General features: G+C 44.4%; 1 protein-coding gene across 2 annotated transcripts in view; it reads right to left on the minus strand.

The window, feature by feature from the left end:
* Positions 1-558: 558 nt before the first annotated feature.
* Positions 559-23,780, minus strand: part of tmem237a (transmembrane protein 237a) — a 61,011-nt gene continuing 37,789 nt past the window's right edge. For both annotated transcript variants that reach the window (XM_090216468.1, XM_090216467.1), the window contains exons 8-11: positions 23,064-23,137; positions 22,844-22,931; positions 915-1,036; positions 559-774 (exon numbers count right to left, since the gene is read on the minus strand). In XM_090216468.1, the coding sequence (XP_090072594.1) occupies positions 704-774; positions 915-1,036; positions 22,844-22,931; positions 23,064-23,137 (355 nt within the window). In that variant the 3' untranslated portion in view covers positions 559-703. The remainder of the gene's footprint in view (positions 775-914; positions 1,037-22,843; positions 22,932-23,063; positions 23,138-23,780) is intronic.

Genomic DNA, 23,780 nt, shown 5'->3' on the forward strand with positions numbered 1-23,780 from the left:
GAACATGGGATCATCATCATCATCACTGCGGTATCAGACGATCCCACTAGAGGTCTGTTCCATCAACCTTATACAGCGTGAACCTCCACTACACTACTTTGATACTGCGGTATCAGAAGATCCCACTAGAGGTCTGTTCCATCAACCTTATACAGCGTGAACCTCCAGTACACTACTTTGATACTGAACATGGGATCATCATCATCATCACTGCGGTATCAGAAGATCCCACTAGAGGTCTGTTCCATCAACCTTATACAGCGTGAACCTCCAGTACACTACTTTGATACTGAACATGGGATCATCATCATCATCACTGCGGTATCAGAAGATCCCACTAGAGGTCTGTTCCATCAACCTTATACAGCGTGAACCTCCACTACACTACTTTGATACTGAACATGGGATCATCATCATCATCACTGCGGTATCAGAAGATCCCACTAGAGGTCTGTTCCATCAACCTTATACAGCGTGAACCTCCACTACACTACTTTGATACTGCGGTATCAGACGATCCCACTAGAGGTCAGCAGTAAACAGAAACAGTTATTTTGATCCCCTTTTATTTTATGTTTAAATGACATTGTGGAATGAAAATCTCTATCATTTTATGGTACACATAATACAAACAAAAAAAAACACTTTAAAAATGATTCTTTCCAACTGCTGTGAAACCAAATAGATCATAACGGACTGAGTTTCAGGCTGAAAGATCTGGGTTATCGTCATGTCTTGGGTAGAGGTCTTCAACTGCCATCGCCATTAAAAACTCTGTCGACACAAGACACGGGAATAATTGTCACTCAGTTTAAAGTTGATAGTTATGAACCAGACCGTTAGACGTTTGTAATTAGTGCTAGTTATTATGATAATTCACACGATAACTTGAGTTGAGTTCATAAAGCTCTCACCTTCGGTGTAGTCCATGTCTGGCCGCGTTGAGACGAAGGCCCAGGCCAGACCCACTAACAGGGCTATCACCAGGTTGACCACTATCCAGGGCTGGAGGATTTGGTGCTCTGAACCAGGGGGCCTGGAGGGAGGGAGAGAGACAGGGAGAGAGGAGGGGGTTAGAGGAAGAGAGAGAGAAGTATTATCTACTTCACTTGCTTTGACAATATTAACATATGTTTCCCAGTGCCAATTAAAGCCTCTTGATATGAATTTAATTGAATTGAGAGAGAGGGAGGGGCGCTGGGGGACACAGACAACACAAAGCTCAGACAGTTTCCTGCAGGTAATTAAGATTGTCCTAGCTACAGATGGAAGATGACGTAACAGGTGACCCATGATGAGTGCTTGTGTCCACACGTCCTGTTGTATGTCTCCAATCTCCTGTACTCAGCTGTTCTCCTTTAAATAATGTCTCTGTTGTACCTTGTGCTCTTCGTTATAATATATATATATATATATACACACAGTGTTTATTACGCTTGTTATTGCTGTTTTGTTTTTATTTCCAAAGGGAAGGGAAGCTTCAGTATTAGTAACCCAATAGCAGACTACAGCCATGTGTCTGGGGTAACAGTATTAGTAACCCAATAGCAGACTACAGCCATGTGTCTGGGGTAACAGTCTTCAGTATTAGTAACCCAATAGCAGATTACAGCCATGTGTCTGGGGTAACAGTATTAGTAACCCAATAGCAGACTATAGCCATGTGTCTGGGGTAACAGTATTAGTAACCCAATAGCAGACTACAGCCATGTGTCTGGGGTAACAGTATTAGTAACCCAATAGCAGACTACAGCCATGTGTCTGGGGTAACAGTCTTCAGTATTAGTAACCCAATAGCAGATTACAGCCATGTGTCTGGGGTAACAGTATTAGTAACCCAATAGCAGACTACAGCCATGTGTCTGGGGTAACAGTCTTCAGTATTAGTAACCCAATAGCAGACTACAGCCATGTGTCTGGGGTAACAGTCTTCAGTATTAGTAACCCAATAGCAGACTACAGCCATGTGTCTGGGGTAACAGTATTAGTAACCCAATAGCAGACTACAGCCATGTGTCTGGGGTAACAGTCTTCAGTATTAGTAACCCAATAGCAGACTACAGCCATGTGTCTGGGGTAACAGTCTTCAGTATTAGTAACCCAATAGCAGACTACAGCCATGTGTCTGGGGTAACAGTATTAGTAACCCAATAGCAGACTACAGCCATGTGTCTGGGGTAACAGTATTAGTAACCCAATAGCAGACTACAGCCATGTGTCTGGGGTAACAGTCTTCAGTATTAGTAACCCAATAGCAGATTACAGCCATGTGTCTGGGGTAACAGTATTAGTAACCCAATAGCAGACTACAGCCATGTGTCTGGGGTAACAGTCTTCAGTATTAGTAACCCAATAGCAGACTACAGCCATGTGTCTGGGGTAACAGTCTTCAGTATTAGTAACCCAATAGCAGACTACAGCCATGTGTCTGGGGTAACAGTCTTCAGTATTAGTAACCCAATAGCAGACTACAGCCATGTGTCTGGGGTAACAGTATTAGTAACCCAATAGCAGACTACAGCCATGTGTCTGGGGTAACAGTATTAGTAACCCAATAGCAGACTACAGCCATGTGTCTGGGGTAACAGTATTAGTAACCCAATAGCAGACTACAGCCATGTGTCTGGGGTAACAGTATTAGTAACCCAATAGCAGACTACAGCCATGTGTCTGGGGTAACAGTATTAGTAACCCAATAGCAGACTACAGCCATGTGTCTGGGGTAACAGTATTAGTAACCCAATAGCAGACTACAGCCATGTGTCTGGGGTAACAGTATTAGTAACCCAATAGCAGACTACAGCCATGTGTCTGGGGTAACAGTCTTCAGTATTAGTAACCCAATAGCAGACTACAGCCATGTGTCTGGGGTAACAGTCTTCAGTATTAGTAACCCAATAGCAGACTACAGCCATGTGTCTGGGGTAACAGTCTTCAGTATTAGTAACCCAATAGCAGACTACAGCCATGTGTCTGGGGTAACAGTCTTCAGTATTAGTAACCCAATAGCAGACTACAGCCATGTGTCTGGGGTAACAGTCTTCAGTATTAGTAACCCAACAGCAGACTACAGCCATGTGTCTGGGGTAACAGTCTTCAGTATTAGTAACCCAACAGCAGACTACAGCCATGTGTCTGGGGTAACAGTCTTCAGTATTAGTAACCCAATAGCAGACTACAGCCATGTGTCTGGGGTAACAGTCTTCAGTATTAGTAACCCAACAGCAGACTACAGCCATGTGTCTGGGGTAACAGTCTTCAGTATTAGTAACCCAATAGCAGACTACAGCCATGTGTCTGGGGTAACAGTCTTCAGTATTAGTAACCCAATAGCAGACTACAGCCATGTGTCTGGGGTAACAGTCTTCAGTATTAGTAACCCAATAGCAGACTACAGCCATGTGTCTGGGGTAACAGTCTTCAGTATTAGTAACCCAATAGCAGACTACAGCCATGTGTCTGGGGTAACAGTCTTCAGTATTAGTAACCCAATAGCAGACTACATCCATGTGTCTGGGGTAACAGTATTAGTAACCCAATAGCAGACTACAGCCATGTGTCTGGGGTAACAGTATTAGTAACCCAATAGCAGACTACAGCCATGTGTCTGGGGTAACAGTCTTCAGTATTAGTAACCCAATAGCAGACTACAGCCATGTGTCTGGGGTAACAGTATTAGTAACCCAATAGCAGACTACAGCCATGTGTCTGGGGTAACAGTCTTCAGTATTAGTAACCCAATAGCAGACTACAGCCATGTGTCTGGGGTAACAGTATTAGTAACCCAATAGCAGACTACAGCCATGTGTCTGGGGTAACAGTCTTCAGTATTAGTAACCCAATAGCAGACTACAGCCATGTGTCTGGGGTAACAGTCTTCAGTATTAGTAACCCAATAGCAGACTACAGCCATGTGTCTGGGGTAACAGTATTAGTAACCCAATAGCAGACTACAGCCATGTGTCTGGGGTAACAGTCTTCAGTATTAGTAACCCAATAGCAGAATACAGCCATGTGTCTGGGGTAACAGTATTAGTAACCCAATAGCAGACTACAGCCATGTGTCTGGGGTAACAGTCTTCAGTATTAGTAACCCAATAGCAGACTACAGCCATGTGTCTGGGGTAACAGTCTTCAGTATTAGTAACCCAATAGCAGACTACAGCCATGTGTCTGGGGTAACAGTCTTCAGTATTAGTAACCCAATAGCAGACTACAGCCATGTGTCTGGGGTAACAGTATTAGTAACCCAATAGCAGACTACAGCCATGTGTCTGGGGTAACAGTCTTCAGTATTAGTAACCCAATAGCAGACTACAGCCATGTGTCTGGGGTAACAGTCTTCAGTATTAGTAACCCAATAGCAGACTACAGCCATGTGTCTGGGGTAACAGTATTAGTAACCCAATAGCAGACTACAGCCATGTGTCTGGGGTAACAGTATTAGTAACCCAATAGCAGACTACAGCCATGTGTCTGGGGTAACAGTATTAGTAACCCAATAGCAGACTACAGCCATGTGTCTGGGGTAACAGTATTAGTAACCCAATAGCAGACTACAGCCATGTGTCTGGGGTAACAGTCTTCAGTATTAGTAACCCAATAGCAGACTACAGCCATGTGTCTGGGGTAACAGTATTAGTAACCCAATAGCAGACTACAGCCATGTGTCTGGGGTAACAGTATTAGTAACCCAATAGCAGACTACAGCCATGTGTCTGGGGTAACAGTATTAGTAACCCAATAGCAGACTACAGCCATGTGTCTGGGGTAACAGTATTAGTAACCCAATAGCAGACTACAGCCATGTGTCTGGGGTAACAGTATTAGTAACCCAATAGCAGACTACAGCCATGTGTCTGGGGTAACAGTATTAGTAACCCAATAGCAGACTACAGCCATGTGTCTGGGGTAACAGTATTAGTAACCCAATAGCAGACTACAGCCATGTGTCTGGGGTAACAGTATTAGTAACCCAATAGCAGACTACAGCCATGTGTCTGGGGTAACAGTATTAGTAACCCAATAGCAGACTACAGCCATGTGTCTGGGGTAACAGTATTAGTAACCCAATAGCAGACTACAGCCATGTGTCTGGGGTAACAGTATTAGTAACCCAATAGCAGACTACAGCCATGTGTCTGGGGTAACAGTATTAGTAACCCAATAGCAGACTACAGCCATGTGTCTGGGGTAACAGTATTAGTAACCCAATAGCAGACTACAGCCATGTGTCTGGGGTAACAGTATTAGTAACCCAATAGCAGACTACAGCCATGTGTCTGGGGTAACAGTATTAGTAACCCAATAGCAGACTACAGCCATGTGTCTGGGGTAACAGTATTAGTAACCCAATAGCAGACTACAGCCATGTGTCTGGGGTAACAGTCTTCAGTATTAGTAACCCAATAGCAGACTACAGCCATGTGTCTGGGGTAACAGTATTAGTAACCCAATAGCAGACTACAGCCATGTGTCTGGGGTAACAGTATTAGTAACCCAATAGCAGACTACAGCCATGTGTCTGGGGTAACAGTATTAGTAACCCAATAGCAGACTACAGCCATGTGTCTGGGGTAACAGTCTTCAGTATTAGTAACCCAATAGCAGACTACAGCCATGTGTCTGGGGTAACAGTCTTCAGTATTAGTAACCCAATAGCAGACTACAGCCATGTGTCTGGGGTAACAGTCTTCAGTATTAGTAACCCAATAGCAGACTACAGCCATGTGTCTGGGGTAACAGTATTAGTAACCCAATAGCAGACTACAGCCATGTGTCTGGGGTAACAGTCTTCAGTATTAGTAACCCAATAGCAGACTACAGCCATGTGTCTGGGGTAACAGTCTTCAGTATTAGTAACCCAATAGCAGACTACAGCCATGTGTCTGGGGTAACAGTCTTCAGTATTAGTAACCCAATAGCAGACTACAGCCATGTGTCTGGGGTAACAGTCTTCAGTATTAGTAACCCAATAGCAGACTACAGCCATGTGTCTGGGGTAACAGTCTTCAGTATTAGTAACCCAATAGCAGACTACAGCCATGTGTCTGGGGTAACAGTATTAGTAACCCAATAGCAGACTACAGCCATGTGTCTGGGGTAACAGTCTTCAGTATTAGTAACCCAATAGCAGACTACAGCCATGTGTCTGGGGTAACAGTCTTCAGTATTAGTAACCCAATAGCAGACTACAGCCATGTGTCTGGGGTAACAGTCTTCAGTATTAGTAACCCAATAGCAGACTACAGCCATGTGTCTGGGGTAACAGTCTTCAGTATTAGTAACCCAATAGCAGACTACAGCCATGTGTCTGGGGTAACAGTCTTCAGTATTAGTAACCCAATAGCAGACTACAGCCATGTGTCTGGGGTAACAGTCTTCAGTATTAGTAACCCAATAGCAGACTACAGCCATGTGTCTGGGGTAACAGTCTTCAGTATTAGTAACCCAATAGCAGACTACAGCCATGTGTCTGGGGTAACAGTCTTCAGTATTAGTAACCCAATAGCAGACTACAGCCATGTGTCTGGGGTAACAGTATTAGTAACCCAATAGCAGACTACAGCCATGTGTCTGGGGTAACAGTCTTCAGTATTAGTAACCCAATAGCAGACTACAGCCATGTGTCTGGGGTAACAGTCTTCAGTATTAGTAACCCAATAGCAGACTACAGCCATGTGTCTGGGGTAACAGTATTAGTAACCCAATAGCAGACTACAGCCATGTGTCTGGGGTAACAGTATTAGTAACCCAATAGCAGACTACAGCCATGTGTCTGGGGTAACAGTCTTCAGTATTAGTAACCCAATAGCAGACTACAGCCATGTGTCTGGGGTAACAGTCTTCAGTATTAGTAACCCAATAGCAGACTACAGCCATGTGTCTGGGGTAACAGTCTTCAGTATTAGTAACCCAATAGCAGACTACAGCCATGTGTCTGGGGTAACAGTCTTCAGTATTAGTAACCCAATAGCAGACTACAGCCATGTGTCTGGGGTAACAGTCTTCAGTATTAGTAACCCAATAGCAGACTACAGCCATGTGTCTGGGGTAACAGTCTTCAGTATTAGTAACCCAATAGCAGACTACAGCCATGTGTCTGGGGTAACAGTATTAGTAACCCAATAGCAGACTACAGCCATGTGTCTGGGGTAACAGTCTTCAGTATTAGTAACCCAATAGCAGACTACAGCCATGTGTCTGGGGTAACAGTCTTCAGTATTAGTAACCCAATAGCAGACTACAGCCATGTGTCTGGGGTAACAGTCTTCAGTATTAGTAACCCAATAGCAGACTACAGCCATGTGTCTGGGGTAACAGTCTTCAGTATTAGTAACCCAATAGCAGACTACAGCCATGTGTCTGGGGTAACAGTATTAGTAACCCAATAGCAGACTACAGCCATGTGTCTGGGGTAACAGTATTAGTAACCCAATAGCAGACTACAGCCATGTGTCTGGGGTAACAGTATTAGTAACCCAATAGCAGACTACAGCCATGTGTCTGGGGTAACAGTCTTCAGTATTAGTAACCCAATAGCAGACTACAGCCATGTGTCTGGGGTAACAGTCTTCAGTATTAGTAACCCAATAGCAGACTACAGCCATGTGTCTGGGGTAACAGTATTAGTAACCCAATAGCAGACTACAGCCATGTGTCTGGGGTAACAGTATTAGTAACCCAATAGCAGACTACAGCCATGTGTCTGGGGTAACAGTCTTCAGTATTAGTAACCCAATAGCAGACTACAGCCATGTGTCTGGGGTAACAGTCTTCAGTATTAGTAACCCAATAGCAGACTACAGCCATGTGTCTGGGGTAACAGTATTAGTAACCCAATAGCAGACTACAGCCATGTGTCTGGGGTAACAGTATTAGTAACCCAATAGCAGACTACAGCCATGTGTCTGGGGTAACAGTCTTCAGTATTAGTAACCCAATAGCAGACTACAGCCATGTGTCTGGGGTAACAGTCTTCAGTATTAGTAACCCAATAGCAGACTACAGCCATGTGTCTGGGGTAACAGTCTTCAGTATTAGTAACCCAATAGCAGACTACAGCCATGTGTCTGGGGTAACAGTCTTCAGTATTAGTAACCCAATAGCAGACTACAGCCATGTGTCTGGGGTAACAGTATTAGTAACCAAATAGCAGACTACAGCCATGTGTCTGGGGTAACAGTCTTCAGTATTAGTAACCCAATAGCAGACTACAGCCATGTGTCTGGGGTAACAGTCTTCAGTATTAGTAACCCAATAGCAGACTACAGCCATGTGTCTGGGGTAACAGTCTTCAGTATTAGTAACCCAATAGCAGACTACAGCCATGTGTCTGGGGTAACAGTCTTCAGTATTAGTAACCCAATAGCAGACTACAGCCATGTGTCTGGGGTAACAGTCTTCAGTATTAGTAACCCAATAGCAGACTACAGTCATGTGTCTGGGGTAACAGTCTTCAGTATTAGTAACCCAATAGCAGACTACAGCCATGTGTCTGGGGTAACAGTATTAGTAACCCAATAGCAGACTACAGCCATGTGTCTGGGATAACAGTCTTCAGTATTAGTAACCCAATAGCAGACTACAGCCATGTGTCTGGGGTAACAGTCTTCAGTATTAGTAACCCAATAGCAGACTACAGCCATGTGTCTGGGGTAACAGTATTAGTAACCCAATAGCAGACTACAGCCATGTGTCTGGGGTAACAGTATTAGTAACCCAATAGCAGACTACAGCCATGTGTCTGGGGTAACAGTATTAGTAACCCAATAGCAGACTACAGCCATGTGTCTGGGGTAACAGTATTAGTAACCCAATAGCAGACTACAGCCATGTGTCTGGGGTAACAGTATTAGTAACCCAATAGCAGACTACAGCCATGTGTCTGGGGTAACAGTATTAGTAACCCAATAGCAGACTACAGCCATGTGTCTGGGGTAACAGTCTTCAGTATTAGTAACCCAATAGCAGACTACAGCCATGTGTCTGGGGTAACAGTATTAGTAACCCAATAGCAGACTACAGCCATGTGTCTGGGGTAACAGTATTAGTAACCCAATAGCAGACTACAGCCATGTGTCTGGGGTAACAGTATTAGTAACCCAATAGCAGACTACAGCCATGTGTCTGGGGTAACAGTCTTCAGTATTAGTAACCCAATAGCAGACTACAGCCATGTGTCTGGGGTAACAGTCTTCAGTATTAGTAACCCAATAGCAGACTACAGCCATGTGTCTGGGGTAACAGTCTTCAGTATTAGTAACCCAATAGCAGACTACAGCCATGTGTCTGGGGTAACAGTATTAGTAACCCAATAGCAGACTACAGCCATGTGTCTGGGGTAACAGTCTTCAGTATTAGTAACCCAATAGCAGACTACAGCCATGTGTCTGGGGTAACAGTCTTCAGTATTAGTAACCCAATAGCAGACTACAGCCATGTGTCTGGGGTAACAGTCTTCAGTATTAGTAACCCAATAGCAGACTACAGCCATGTGTCTGGGGTAACAGTCTTCAGTATTAGTAACCCAATAGCAGACTACAGCCATGTGTCTGGGGTAACAGTCTTCAGTATTAGTAACCCAATAGCAGACTACAGCCATGTGTCTGGGGTAACAGTCTTCAGTATTAGTAACCCAATAGCAGACTACAGCCATGTGTCTGGGGTAACAGTCTTCAGTATTAGTAACCCAATAGCAGACTACAGCCATGTGTCTGGGGTAACAGTATTAGTAACCCAATAGCAGACTACAGCCATGTGTCTGGGGTAACAGTCTTCAGTATTAGTAACCCAATAGCAGACTACAGCCATGTGTCTGGGGTAACAGTATTAGTAACCCAATAGCAGACTACAGCCATGTGTCTGGGGTAACAGTCTTCAGTATTAGTAACCCAATAGCAGACTACAGCCATGTGTCTGGGGTAACAGTCTTCAGTATTAGTAACCCAATAGCAGACTACAGCCATGTGTCTGGGGTAACAGTATTAGTAACCCAATAGCAGACTACAGCCATGTGTCTGGGGTAACAGTATTAGTAACCCAATAGCAGACTACAGCCATGTGTCTGGGGTAACAGTCTTCAGTATTAGTAACCCAATAGCAGACTACAGCCATGTGTCTGGGGTAACAGTCTTCAGTATTAGTAACCCAATAGCAGACTACAGCCATGTGTCTGGGGTAACAGTCTTCAGTATTAGTAACCCAATAGCAGACTACAGCCATGTGTCTGGGGTAACAGTCTTCAGTATTAGTAACCCAATAGCAGACTACAGCCATGTGTCTGGGGTAACAGTCTTCAGTATTAGTAACCCAATAGCAGACTACAGCCATGTGTCTGGGGTAACAGTCTTCAGTATTAGTAACCCAATAGCAGACTACAGCCATGTGTCTGGGGTAACAGTCTTCAGTATTAGTAACCCAATAGCAGACTACAGCCATGTGTCTGGGGTAACAGTATTAGTAACCCAATAGCAGACTACAGCCATGTGTCTGGGGTAACAGTATTAGTAACCCAATAGCAGACTACAGCCATGTGTCTGGGGTAACAGTCTTCAGTATTAGTAACCCAATAGCAGACTACAGCCATGTGTCTGGGGTAACAGTCTTCAGTATTAGTAACCCAATAGCAGACTACAGCCATGTGTCTGGGGTAACAGTCTTCAGTATTAGTAACCCAATAGCAGACTACAGCCATGTGTCTGGGGTAACAGTCTTCAGTATTAGTAACCCAATAGCAGACTACAGCCATGTGTCTGGGGTAACAGTATTAGTAACCCAATAGCAGACTACAGCCATGTGTCTGGGGTAACAGTCTTCAGTATTAGTAACCCAATAGCAGACTACAGCCATGTGTCTGGGGTAACAGTCTTCAGTATTAGTAACCCAATAGCAGACTACAGCCATGTGTCTGGGGTAACAGTCTTCAGTATTAGTAACCCAATAGCAGACTACAGCCATGTGTCTGGGGTAACAGTCTTCAGTATTAGTAACCCAATAGCAGACTACAGCCATGTGTCTGGGGTAACAGTCTTCAGTATTAGTAACCCAATAGCAGACTACAGTCATGTGTCTGGGGTAACAGTCTTCAGTATTAGTAACCCAATAGCAGACTACAGCCATGTGTCTGGGGTAACAGTATTAGTAACCCAATAGCAGACTACAGCCATGTGTCTGGGATAACAGTCTTCAGTATTAGTAACCCAATAGCAGACTACAGCCATGTGTCTGGGGTAACAGTCTTCAGTATTAGTAACCCAATAGCAGACTACAGCCATGTGTCTGGGGTAACAGTATTAGTAACCCAATAGCAGACTACAGCCATGTGTCTGGGGTAACAGTATTAGTAACCCAATAGCAGACTACAGCCATGTGTCTGGGGTAACAGTATTAGTAACCCAATAGCAGACTACAGCCATGTGTCTGGGGTAACAGTATTAGTAACCCAATAGCAGACTACAGCCATGTGTCTGGGGTAACAGTATTAGTAACCCAATAGCAGACTACAGCCATGTGTCTGGGGTAACAGTATTAGTAACCCAATAGCAGACTACAGCCATGTGTCTGGGGTAACAGTCTTCAGTATTAGTAACCCAATAGCAGACTACAGCCATGTGTCTGGGGTAACAGTATTAGTAACCCAATAGCAGACTACAGCCATGTGTCTGGGGTAACAGTATTAGTAACCCAATAGCAGACTACAGCCATGTGTCTGGGGTAACAGTATTAGTAACCCAATAGCAGACTACAGCCATGTGTCTGGGGTAACAGTCTTCAGTATTAGTAACCCAATAGCAGACTACAGCCATGTGTCTGGGGTAACAGTCTTCAGTATTAGTAACCCAATAGCAGACTACAGCCATGTGTCTGGGGTAACAGTCTTCAGTATTAGTAACCCAATAGCAGACTACAGCCATGTGTCTGGGGTAACAGTATTAGTAACCCAATAGCAGACTACAGCCATGTGTCTGGGGTAACAGTCTTCAGTATTAGTAACCCAATAGCAGACTACAGCCATGTGTCTGGGGTAACAGTCTTCAGTATTAGTAACCCAATAGCAGACTACAGCCATGTGTCTGGGGTAACAGTCTTCAGTATTAGTAACCCAATAGCAGACTACAGCCATGTGTCTGGGGTAACAGTCTTCAGTATTAGTAACCCAATAGCAGACTACAGCCATGTGTCTGGGGTAACAGTCTTCAGTATTAGTAACCCAATAGCAGACTACAGCCATGTGTCTGGGGTAACAGTATTAGTAACCCAATAGCAGACTACAGCCATGTGTCTGGGGTAACAGTCTTCAGTATTAGTAACCCAATAGCAGACTACAGCCATGTGTCTGGGGTAACAGTCTTCAGTATTAGTAACCCAATAGCAGACTACAGCCATGTGTCTGGGGTAACAGTCTTCAGTATTAGTAACCCAATAGCAGACTACAGCCATGTGTCTGGGGTAACAGTCTTCAGTATTAGTAACCCAATAGCAGACTACAGCCATGTGTCTGGGGTAACAGTCTTCAGTATTAGTAACCCAATAGCAGACTACAGCCATGTGTCTGGGGTAACAGTCTTCAGTATTAGTAACCCAATAGCAGACTACAGCCATGTGTCTGGGGTAACAGTCTTCAGTATTAGTAACCCAATAGCAGACTACAGCCATGTGTCTGGGGTAACAGTCTTCAGTATTAGTAACCCAATAGCAGACTACAGCCATGTGTCTGGGGTAACAGTATTAGTAACCCAATAGCAGACTACAGCCATGTGTCTGGGGTAACAGTCTTCAGTATTAGTAACCCAATAGCAGACTACAGCCATGTGTCTGGGGTAACAGTCTTCAGTATTAGTAACCCAATAGCAGACTACAGCCATGTGTCTGGGGTAACAGTATTAGTAACCCAATAGCAGACTACAGCCATGTGTCTGGGGTAACAGTATTAGTAACCCAATAGCAGACTACAGCCATGTGTCTGGGGTAACAGTCTTCAGTATTAGTAACCCAATAGCAGACTACAGCCATGTGTCTGGGGTAACAGTCTTCAGTATTAGTAACCCAATAGCAGACTACAGCCATGTGTCTGGGGTAACAGTCTTCAGTATTAGTAACCCAATAGCAGACTACAGCCATGTGTCTGGGGTAACAGTCTTCAGTATTAGTAACCCAATAGCAGACTACAGCCATGTGTCTGGGGTAACAGTCTTCAGTATTAGTAACCCAATAGCAGACTACAGCCATGTGTCTGGGGTAACAGTCTTCAGTATTAGTAACCCAATAGCAGACTACAGCCATGTGTCTGGGGTAACAGTCTTCAGTATTAGTAACCCAATAGCAGACTACAGCCATGTGTCTGGGGTAACAGTATTAGTAACCCAATAGCAGACTACAGCCATGTGTCTGGGGTAACAGTCTTCAGTATTAGTAACCCAATAGCAGACTACAGCCATGTGTCTGGGGTAACAGTCTTCAGTATTAGTAACCCAATAGCAGACTACAGCCATGTGTCTGGGGTAACAGTCTTCAGTATTAGTAACCCAATAGCAGACTACAGCCATGTGTCTGGGGTAACAGTCTTCAGTATTAGTAACCCAATAGCAGACTACAGCCATGTGTCTGGGGTAACAGTATTAGTAACCCAATAGCAGACTACAGCCATGTGTCTGGGGTAACAGTATTAGTAACCCAATAGCAGACTACAGCCATGTGTCTGGGGTAACAGTATTAGTAACCCAATAGCAGACTACAGCCATGTGTCTGGGGTAACAGTCTTCAGTATTAGTAACCCAATAGCAGACTACAGCCATGTGTCTGGGGTAACAGTCTTCAGTATTAGTAACCCAATAGCAGACTACAGCCATGTGTCTGGGGTAACAGTATTAGTAACCCAATAGCAGACTACAGCCATGTGTCTGGGGTAACAGTATTAGTAACCCAATAGCAGACTACAGCCATGTGTCTGGGGTAACAGTCTTCAGTATTAGTAACCCAATAGCAGACTACAGCCATGTGTCTGGGGTAACAGTCTTCAGTATTAGTAACCCAATAGCAGACTACAGCCATGTGTCTGGGGTAACAGTATTAGTAACCCAATAGCAGACTACAGCCATGTGTCTGGGGTAACAGTATTAGTAACCCAATAGCAGACTACAGCCATGTGTCTGGGGTAACAGTCTTCAGTATTAGTAACCCAATAGCAGACTACAGCCATGTGTCTGGGGTAACAGTCTTCAGTATTAGTAACCCAATAGCAGACTACAGCCATGTGTCTGGGGTAACAGTCTTCAGTATTAGTAACCCAATAGCAGACTACAGCCATGTGTCTGGGGTAACAGTCTTCAGTATTAGTAACCCAATAGCAGACTACAGCCATGTGTCTGGGGTAACAGTATTAGTAACCCAATAGCAGACTACAGCCATGTGTCTGGGGTAACAGTCTTCAGTATTAGTAACCCAATAGCAGACTACAGCCATGTGTCTGGGGTAACAGTCTTCAGTATTAGTAACCCAATAGCAGACTACAGCCATGTGTCTGGGGTAACAGTCTTCAGTATTAGTAACCCAATAGCAGACTACAGCCATGTGTCTGGGGTAACAGTCTTCAGTATTAGTAACCCAATAGCAGACTACAGCCATGTGTCTGGGGTAACAGTCTTCAGTATTAGTAACCCAATAGCAGACTACAGTCATGTGTCTGGGGTAACAGTCTTCAGTATTAGTAACCCAATAGCAGACTACAGCCATGTGTCTGGGGTAACAGTATTAGTAACCCAATAGCAGACTACAGCCATGTGTCTGGGATAACAGTCTTCAGTATTAGTAACCCAATAGCAGACTACAGCCATGTGTCTGGGGTAACAGTCTTCAGTATTAGTAACCCAATAGCAGACTACAGCCATGTGTCTGGGGTAACAGTATTAGTAACCCAATAGCAGACTACAGCCATGTGTCTGGGGTAACAGTCTTCAGTATTAGTAACCCAATAGCAGACTACAGCCATGTGTCTGGGGTAACAGTCTTCAGTATTAGTAACCCAATAGCAGACTACAGCCATGTGTCTGGGGTAACAGTCTTCAGTATTAGTAACCCAATAGCAGACTACAGCCATGTGTCTGGGGTAACAGTCTTCAGTATTAGTAACCCAATAGCAGACTACAGCCATGTGTCTGGGGTAACAGTATTAGTAACCCAATAGCAGACTACAGCCATGTGTCTGGGGTAACAGTCTTCAGTATTAGTAACCCAATAGCAGACTACAGCCATGTGTCTGGGGTAACAGTCTTCAGTATTAGTAACCCAATAGCAGACTACAGCCATGTGTCTGGGGTAACAGTATTAGTAACCCAATAGCAGACTACAGCCATGTGTCTGGGGTAACAGTATTAGTAACCCAATAGCAGACTACAGCCATGTGTCTGGGGTAACAGTCTTCAGTATTAGTAACCCAATAGCAGACTACAGCCATGTGTCTGGGGTAACAGTCTTCAGTATTAGTAACCCAATAGCAGACTACAGCCATGTGTCTGGGGTAACAGTCTTCAGTATTAGTAACCCAATAGCAGACTACAGCCATGTGTCTGGGGTAACAGTCTTCAGTATTAGTAACCCAATAGCAGACTACAGCCATGTGTCTGGGGTAACAGTCTTCAGTATTAGTAACCCAATAGCAGACTACAGCCATGTGTCTGGGGTAACAGTCTTCAGTATTAGTAACCCAATAGCAGACTACAGCCATGTGTCTGGGGTAACAGTATTAGTAACCCAATAGCAGACTACAGCCATGTGTCTGGGGTAACAGTCTTCAGTATTAGTAACCCAATAGCAGACTACAGCCATGTGTCTGGGGTAACAGTCTTCAGTATTAGTAACCCAATAGCAGACTACAGCCATGTGTCTGGGGTAACAGTCTTCAGTATTAGTAACCCAATAGCAGACTACAGCCATGTGTCTGGGGTAACAGTCTTCAGTATTAGTAACCCAATAGCAGACTACAGCCATGTGTCTGGGGTAACAGTATTAGTAACCCAATAGCAGACTACAGCCATGTGTCTGGGGTAACAGTATTAGTAACCCAATAGCAGACTACAGCCATGTGTCTGGGGTAACAGTATTAGTAACCCAATAGCAGACTACAGCCATGTGTCTGGGGTAACAGTCTTCAGTATTAGTAACCCAATAGCAGACTACAGCCATGTGTCTGGGGTAACAGTCTTCAGTATTAGTAACCCAATAGCAGACTACAGCCATGTGTCTGGGGTAACAGTATTAGTAACCCAATAGCAGACTACAGCCATGTGTCTGGGGTAACAGTATTAGTAACCCAATAGCAGACTACAGCCATGTGTCTGGGGTAACAGTCTTCAGTATTAGTAACCCAATAGCAGACTACAGCCATGTGTCTGGGGTAACAGTCTTCAGTATTAGTAACCCAATAGCAGACTACAGCCATGTGTCTGGGGTAACAGTATTAGTAACCCAATAGCAGACTACAGCCATGTGTCTGGGGTAACAGTATTAGTAACCCAATAGCAGACTACAGCCATGTGTCTGGGGTAACAGTCTTCAGTATTAGTAACCCAATAGCAGACTACAGCCATGTGTCTGGGGTAACAGTCTTCAGTATTAGTAACCCAATAGCAGACTACAGCCATGTGTCTGGGGTAACAGTCTTCAGTATTAGTAACCCAATAGCAGACTACAGCCATGTGTCTGGGGTAACAGTCTTCAGTATTAGTAACCCAATAGCAGACTACAGCCATGTGTCTGGGGTAACAGTATTAGTAACCCAATAGCAGACTACAGCCATGTGTCTGGGGTAACAGTCTTCAGTATTAGTAACCCAATAGCAGACTACAGCCATGTGTCTGGGGTAACAGTCTTCAGTATTAGTAACCCAATAGCAGACTACAGCCATGTGTCTGGGGTAACAGTCTTCAGTATTAGTAACCCAATAGCAGACTACAGCCATGTGTCTGGGGTAACAGTCTTCAGTATTAGTAACCCAATAGCAGACTACAGCCATGTGTCTGGGGTAACAGTCTTCAGTATTAGTAACCCAATAGCAGACTACAGTCATGTGTCTGGGGTAACAGTCTTCAGTATTAGTAACCCAATAGCAGACTACAGCCATGTGTCTGGGGTAACAGTATTAGTAACCCAATAGCAGACTACAGCCATGTGTCTGGGATAACAGTCTTCAGTATTAGTAACCCAATAGCAGACTACAGCCATGTGTCTGGGGTAACAGTCTTCAGTATTAGTAACCCAATAGCAGACTACAGCCATGTGTCTGGGGTAACAGTATTAGTAACCCAATAGCAGACTACAGCCATGTGTCTGGGGTAACAGTCTTCAGTATTAGTAACCCAATAGCAGACTACAGTCATGTGTCTGGGGTAACAGTCTTCAGTATTAGTAACCCAATAGCAGACTACAGCCATGTGTCTGGGGTAACAGTATTAGTAACCCAATAGCAGACTACAGCCATGTGTCTGGGGTAACAGTATTAGTAACCCAATAGCAGACTACAGCCATGTGTCTGGGGTAACAGTCTTCAGTATTAGTAACCCAATAGCAGACTACAGCCATGTGTCTGGGGTAACAGTCTTCAGTATTAGTAACCCAATAGCAGACTACAGCCATGTGTCTGGGGTAACAGTATTAGTAACCCAATAGCAGACTACAGCCATGTGTCTGGGGTAACAGTATTAGTAACCCAATAGCAGACTACAGCCATGTGTCTGGGGTAACAGTCTTCAGTATTAGTAACCCAATAGCAGACTACAGCCATGTGTCTGGGGTAACAGTCTTCAGTATTAGTAACCCAATAGCAGACTACAGCCATGTGTCTGGGGTAACAGTCTTCAGTATTAGTAACCCAATAGCAGACTACAGCCATGTGTCTGGGGTAACAGTATTAGTAACCCAATAGCAGACTACAGCCCTGTGTCTGGGGTAACAGTATTAGTAACCCAATAGCAGACTACAGCCATGTGTCTGGGGTAACAGTATTAGTAACCCAATAGCAGACTACAGCCATGTGTCTGGGGTAACAGTCTTCAGTATTAGTAACCCAATAGCAGACTACAGCCATGTGTCTGGGGTAACAGTCTTCAGTATTAGTAACCCAATAGCAGACTACAGCCATGTGTCTGGGGTAACAGTATTAGTAACCCAATAGCAGACTACAGCCATGTGTCTGGGGTAACAGTATTAGTAACCCAATAGCAGACTACAGCCATGTGTCTGGGGTAACAGTCTTCAGTATTAGTAACCCAATAGCAGACTACAGCCATGTGTCTGGGGTAACAGTCTTCAGTATTAGTAACCCAATAGCAGACTACAGCCATGTGTCTGGGGTAACAGTATTAGTAACCCAATAGCAGACTACAGCCATGTGTCTGGGGTAACAGTATTAGTAACCCAATAGCAGACTACAGCCATGTGTCTGGGGTAACAGTCTTCAGTATTAGTAACCCAATAGCAGACTACAGCCATGTGTCTGGGGTAACAGTCTTCAGTATTAGTAACCCAATAGCAGACTACAGCCATGTGTCTGGGGTAACAGTCTTCAGTATTAGTAACCCAATAGCAGACTACAGCCATGTGTCTGGGGTAACAGTCTTCAGTATTAGTAACCCAATAGCAGACTACAGCCATGTGTCTGGGGTAACAGTATTAGTAACCCAATAGCAGACTACAGCCATGTGTCTGGGGTAACAGTCTTCAGTATTAGTAACCCAATAGCAGACTACAGCCATGTGTCTGGGGTAACAGTCTTCAGTATTAGTAACCCAATAGCAGACTACAGCCATGTGTCTGGGGTAACAGTCTTCAGTATTAGTAACCCAATAGCAGACTACAGCCATGTGTCTGGGGTAACAGTCTTCAGTATTAGTAACCCAATAGCAGACTACAGCCATGTGTCTGGGGTAACAGTCTTCAGTATTAGTAACCCAATAGCAGACTACAGTCATGTGTCTGGGGTAACAGTCTTCAGTATTAGTAACCCAATAGCAGACTACAGCCATGTGTCTGGGGTAACAGTATTAGTAACCCAATAGCAGACTACAGCCATGTGTCTGGGGTAACAGTCTTCAGTATTAGTAACCCAATAGCAGACTACAGCCATGTGTCTGGGGTAACAGTCTTCAGTATTAGTAACCCAATAGCAGACTACAGCCATGTGTCTGGGGTAACAGTATTAGTAACCCAATAGCAGACTACAGCCATGTGTCTGGGGTAACAGTCTTCAGTATTAGTAACCCAATAGCAGACTACAGTCATGTGTCTGGGGTAACAGTCTTCAGTATTAGTAACCCAATAGCAGACTACAGCCATGTGTCTGGGGTAACAGTATTAGTAACCCAATAGCAGACTACAGCCATGTGTCTGGGGTAACAGTATTAGTAACCCAATAGCAGACTACAGCCATGTGTCTGGGGTAACAGTCTTCAGTATTAGTAACCCAATAGCAGACTACAGCCATGTGTCTGGGGTAACAGTCTTCAGTATTAGTAACCCAATAGCAGACTACAGCCATGTGTCTGGGGTAACAGTATTAGTAACCCAATAGCAGACTACAGCCATGTGTCTGGGGTAACAGTCTTCAGTATTAGTAACCCAATAGCAGACTACAGCCATGTGTCTGGGGTAACAGTCTTCAGTATTAGTAACCCAATAGCAGACTACAGCCATGTGTCTGGGGTAACAGTCTTCAGTATTAGTAACCCAATAGCAGACTACAGCCATGTGTCTGGGGTAACAGTCTTCAGTATTAGTAACCCAATAGCAGACTACAGCCATGTGTCTGGGGTAACAGTCTTCAGTATTAGTAACCCAATAGCAGACTACAGCCATGTGTCTGGGGTAACAGTCTTCAGTATTAGTAACCCAATAGCAGACTACAGCCATGTGTCTGGGGTAACAGTCTTCAGTATTAGTAACCCAATAGCAGACTACAGCCATGTGTCTGGGGTAACAGTCTTCAGTATTAGTAACCCAATAGCAGACTACAGCCATGTGTCTGGGGTAACAGTATTAGTAACCCAATAGCAGACTACAGCCATGTGTCTGGGGTAACAGTATTAGTAACCCAATAGCAGACTACAGCCATGTGTCTGGGGTAACAGTATTAGTAACCCAATAGCAGACTACAGCCATGTGTCTGGGGTAACAGTCTTCAGTATTAGTAACCCAATAGCAGACTACAGCCATGTGTCTGGGGTAACAGTCTTCAGTATTAGTAACCCAATAGCAGACTACAGCCATGTGTCTGGGGTAACAGTCTTCAGTATTAGTAACCCAATAGCAGACTACAGCCATGTGTCTGGGGTAACAGTCTTCAGTATTAGTAACCCAATAGCAGACTACAGCCATGTGTCTGGGGTAACAGTCTTCAGTATTAGTAACCCAATAGCAGACTACAGCCATGTGTCTGGGGTAACAGTCTTCAGTATTAGTAACCCAATAGCAGACTACAGCCATGTGTCTGGGGTAACAGTCTTCAGTATTAGTAACCCAATAGCAGACTACAGCCATGTGTCTGGGGTAACAGTCTTCAGTATTAGTAACCCAATAGCAGACTACAGCCATGTGTCTGGGGTAACAGTATTAGTAACCCAATAGCAGACTACAGCCATGTGTCTGGGGTAACAGTATTAGTAACCCAATAGCAGACTACAGCCATGTGTCTGGGGTAACAGTCTTCAGTATTAGTAACCCAATAGCAGACTACAGCCATGTGTCTGGGGTAACAGTCTTCAGTATTAGTAACCCAATAGCAGACTACAGCCATGTGTCTGGGGTAACAGTCTTCAGTATTAGTAACCCAATAGCAGACTACAGCCATGTGTCTGGGGTAACAGTCTTCAGTATTAGTAACCCAATAGCAGACTACAGCCATGTGTCTGGGGTAACAGTCTTCAGTATTAGTAACCCAATAGCAGACTACAGCCATGTGTCTGGGGTAACAGTCTTCAGTATTAGTAACCCAATAGCAGACTACAGCCATGTGTCTGGGGTAACAGTCTTCAGTATTAGTAACCCAATAGCAGACTACAGCCATGTGTCTGGGGTAACAGTATTAGTAACCCAATAGCAGACTACAGCCATGTGTCTGGGGTAACAGTCTTCAGTATTAGTAACCCAATAGCAGACTACAGCCATGTGTCTGGGGTAACAGTCTTCAGTATTAGTAACCCAATAGCAGACTACAGCCATGTGTCTGGGGTAACAGTCTTCAGTATTAGTAACCCAATAGCAGACTACAGCCATGTGTCTGGGGTAACAGTCTTCAGTATTAGTAACCCAATAGCAGACTACAGCCATGTGTCTGGGGTAACAGTATTAGTAACCCAATAGCAGACTACAGCCATGTGTCTGGGGTAACAGTATTAGTAACCCAATAGCAGACTACAGCCATGTGTCTGGGGTAACAGTATTAGTAACCCAATAGCAGACTACAGCCATGTGTCTGGGGTAACAGTATTAGTAACCCAATAGCAGACTACAGCCATGTGTCTGGGGTAACAGTATTAGTAACCCAATAGCAGACTACAGCCATGTGTCTGGGGTAACAGTATTAGTAACCCAATAGCAGACTACAGCCATGTGTCTGGGGTAACAGTATTAGTAACCCAATAGCAGACTACAGCCATGTGTCTGGGGTAACAGTCTTCAGTATTAGTAACCCAATAGCAGACTACAGCCATGTGTCTGGGGTAACAGTCTTCAGTATTAGTAACCCAATAGCAGACTACAGCCACGTGTCTGGGGTAACAGTCTTCAGTATTAGTAACCCAATAGCAGACTACAGCCATGTGTCTGGGGTAACAGTCTTCAGTATTAGTAACCCAATAGCAGACTACAGCCATGTGTCTGGGGTAACAGTCTTCAGTATTAGTAACCCAATAGCAGACTACAGCCATGTGTCTGGGGTAACAGTCTTCAGTATTAGTAACCCAATAGCAGACTACAGCCATGTGTCTGGGGTAACAGTATTAGTAACCCAATAGCAGACTACAGCCATGTGTCTGGGGTAACAGTATTAGTAACCCAATAGCAGACTACAGCCATGTGTCTGGGGTAACAGTATTAGTAACCCAATAGCAGACTACAGCCATGTGTCTGGGGTAACAGTCTTCAGTATTAGTAACCCAATAGCAGACTACAGCCATGTGTCTGGGGTAACAGTATTAGTAACCCAATAGCAGACTACAGCCATGTGTCTGGGGTAACAGTCTTCAGTATTAGTAACCCAATAGCAGACTACAGCCATGTGTCTGGGGTAACAGTCGGATAGATAATAATACCTGCATCCCAATTAGGACCCTATTCCCTTTGGAATTGTGCACTATGTAAGGGACAGGTTGCCATGGGCCCTGGTCACTATGTAAGGGACAGGTTGCCATGGGCCCTGGTCACTATGGGCCCTGGTCACTATGTAAGGGACAGGTTGCCATGGGCCCTGGTCACTATGGGCCCTGGTCACTATGGAAGGGACAGGTTGCTATGGGCCCTGGTCACTATGGGCCCTGGTCACTATGGGCCCTGGTCACTATATAGGGAATGGGTTGCTATGGTCCCTGGTCACTATATAGGGAATAGGTTGCTATGGGCCCTGGTCACTATATAGGGATGGGTTGCTATGGGCCCTGGTCACTATATAGGGATGGGTTGCTATGGGCCCTGGTCACTATATAGGGATGGGTTGCTATGGGCCCTGGTCACTATATAGGGATGGGTTGCTATGGGCCCTGGTCACTATATAGGGATGGGTTGCTATGGGCCCTGGTCACTATATAGGGATGGGTTGCCATTGTAGACCTCCACCACAGAGCTGTGCAGTGCTCACCACAGGGTCTCGTTGGCAGTGGGGTAGAGGTTAATACGATCGCTGGTCATCTGCTGACTGAGGGACAGGATGAGCGCTGTAAAGTACACTGGAAACACCAGAGAAGGAAGGAGAAAACATCATATCTCACAGAATATGTTTTGTCTACTACGCGGTTAACTAACAGAAGAGGCTACAGATCATAGGATGTTGTAATGAACTAGTAAGAAGAGGAACCTACAGAAGGAGGCCAGAGCGGCCGGGTCCAGGGTGAGGAATCCTCTTAGAGCCATGGAGGCCTTCGCCAGGTTCACCCTACAACACAGAGCATGGATATCAGACAACAGAGCAGCTAGACTACAGGAACAGTATAGAAACTAGACTACAGGATAGAAACTAGACTACAGGAACAGTATAGAAACTAGACTACAGGAACAGTATAGAAACTAGACTACAGGAACAGTATAGAAACTAGACTACAGGATAGAAACTAGACTACAGGAACAGTATAGAAACTAGACTACAGGAACAGTATAGAAACTAGACTACAGGATAGAAACTAGACTACAGGAACAGTATAGAAACTAGACTACAGGAACAGTATAGAAACTAGAATACAGGAACAGTATGGAAACTAGACTACAGGAACAGTATAGAAACTAGACTACAGGAACAGTATAGAAACTAGAATACAGTATAGAAACTAGACTACAGGAACAGTATAGAAACTAGACTACAGGAACAGTATAGAAACTAGACTACAGGATAGAAACTAGACTACAGGAACAGTATAGAAACTAGACTACAGGAACAGTATAGAAACTAGACTACAGGAACAGTATAGAAACTAGACTACAGGAACAGTATAGAAACTAGAATACAGTATAGAAACTAGACTACAGGAACAGTATAGAAACTAGACTACAGGAACAGTATAGAAACTAGACTACAGGAACAG

This window comes from Oncorhynchus mykiss, chromosome 22 (assembly GCF_057628025.1).
Source record: "Oncorhynchus mykiss isolate SJ-2025 chromosome 22, ASM5762802v1, whole genome shotgun sequence".
NCBI lineage: Eukaryota > Metazoa > Chordata > Actinopteri > Salmoniformes > Salmonidae > Oncorhynchus > Oncorhynchus mykiss.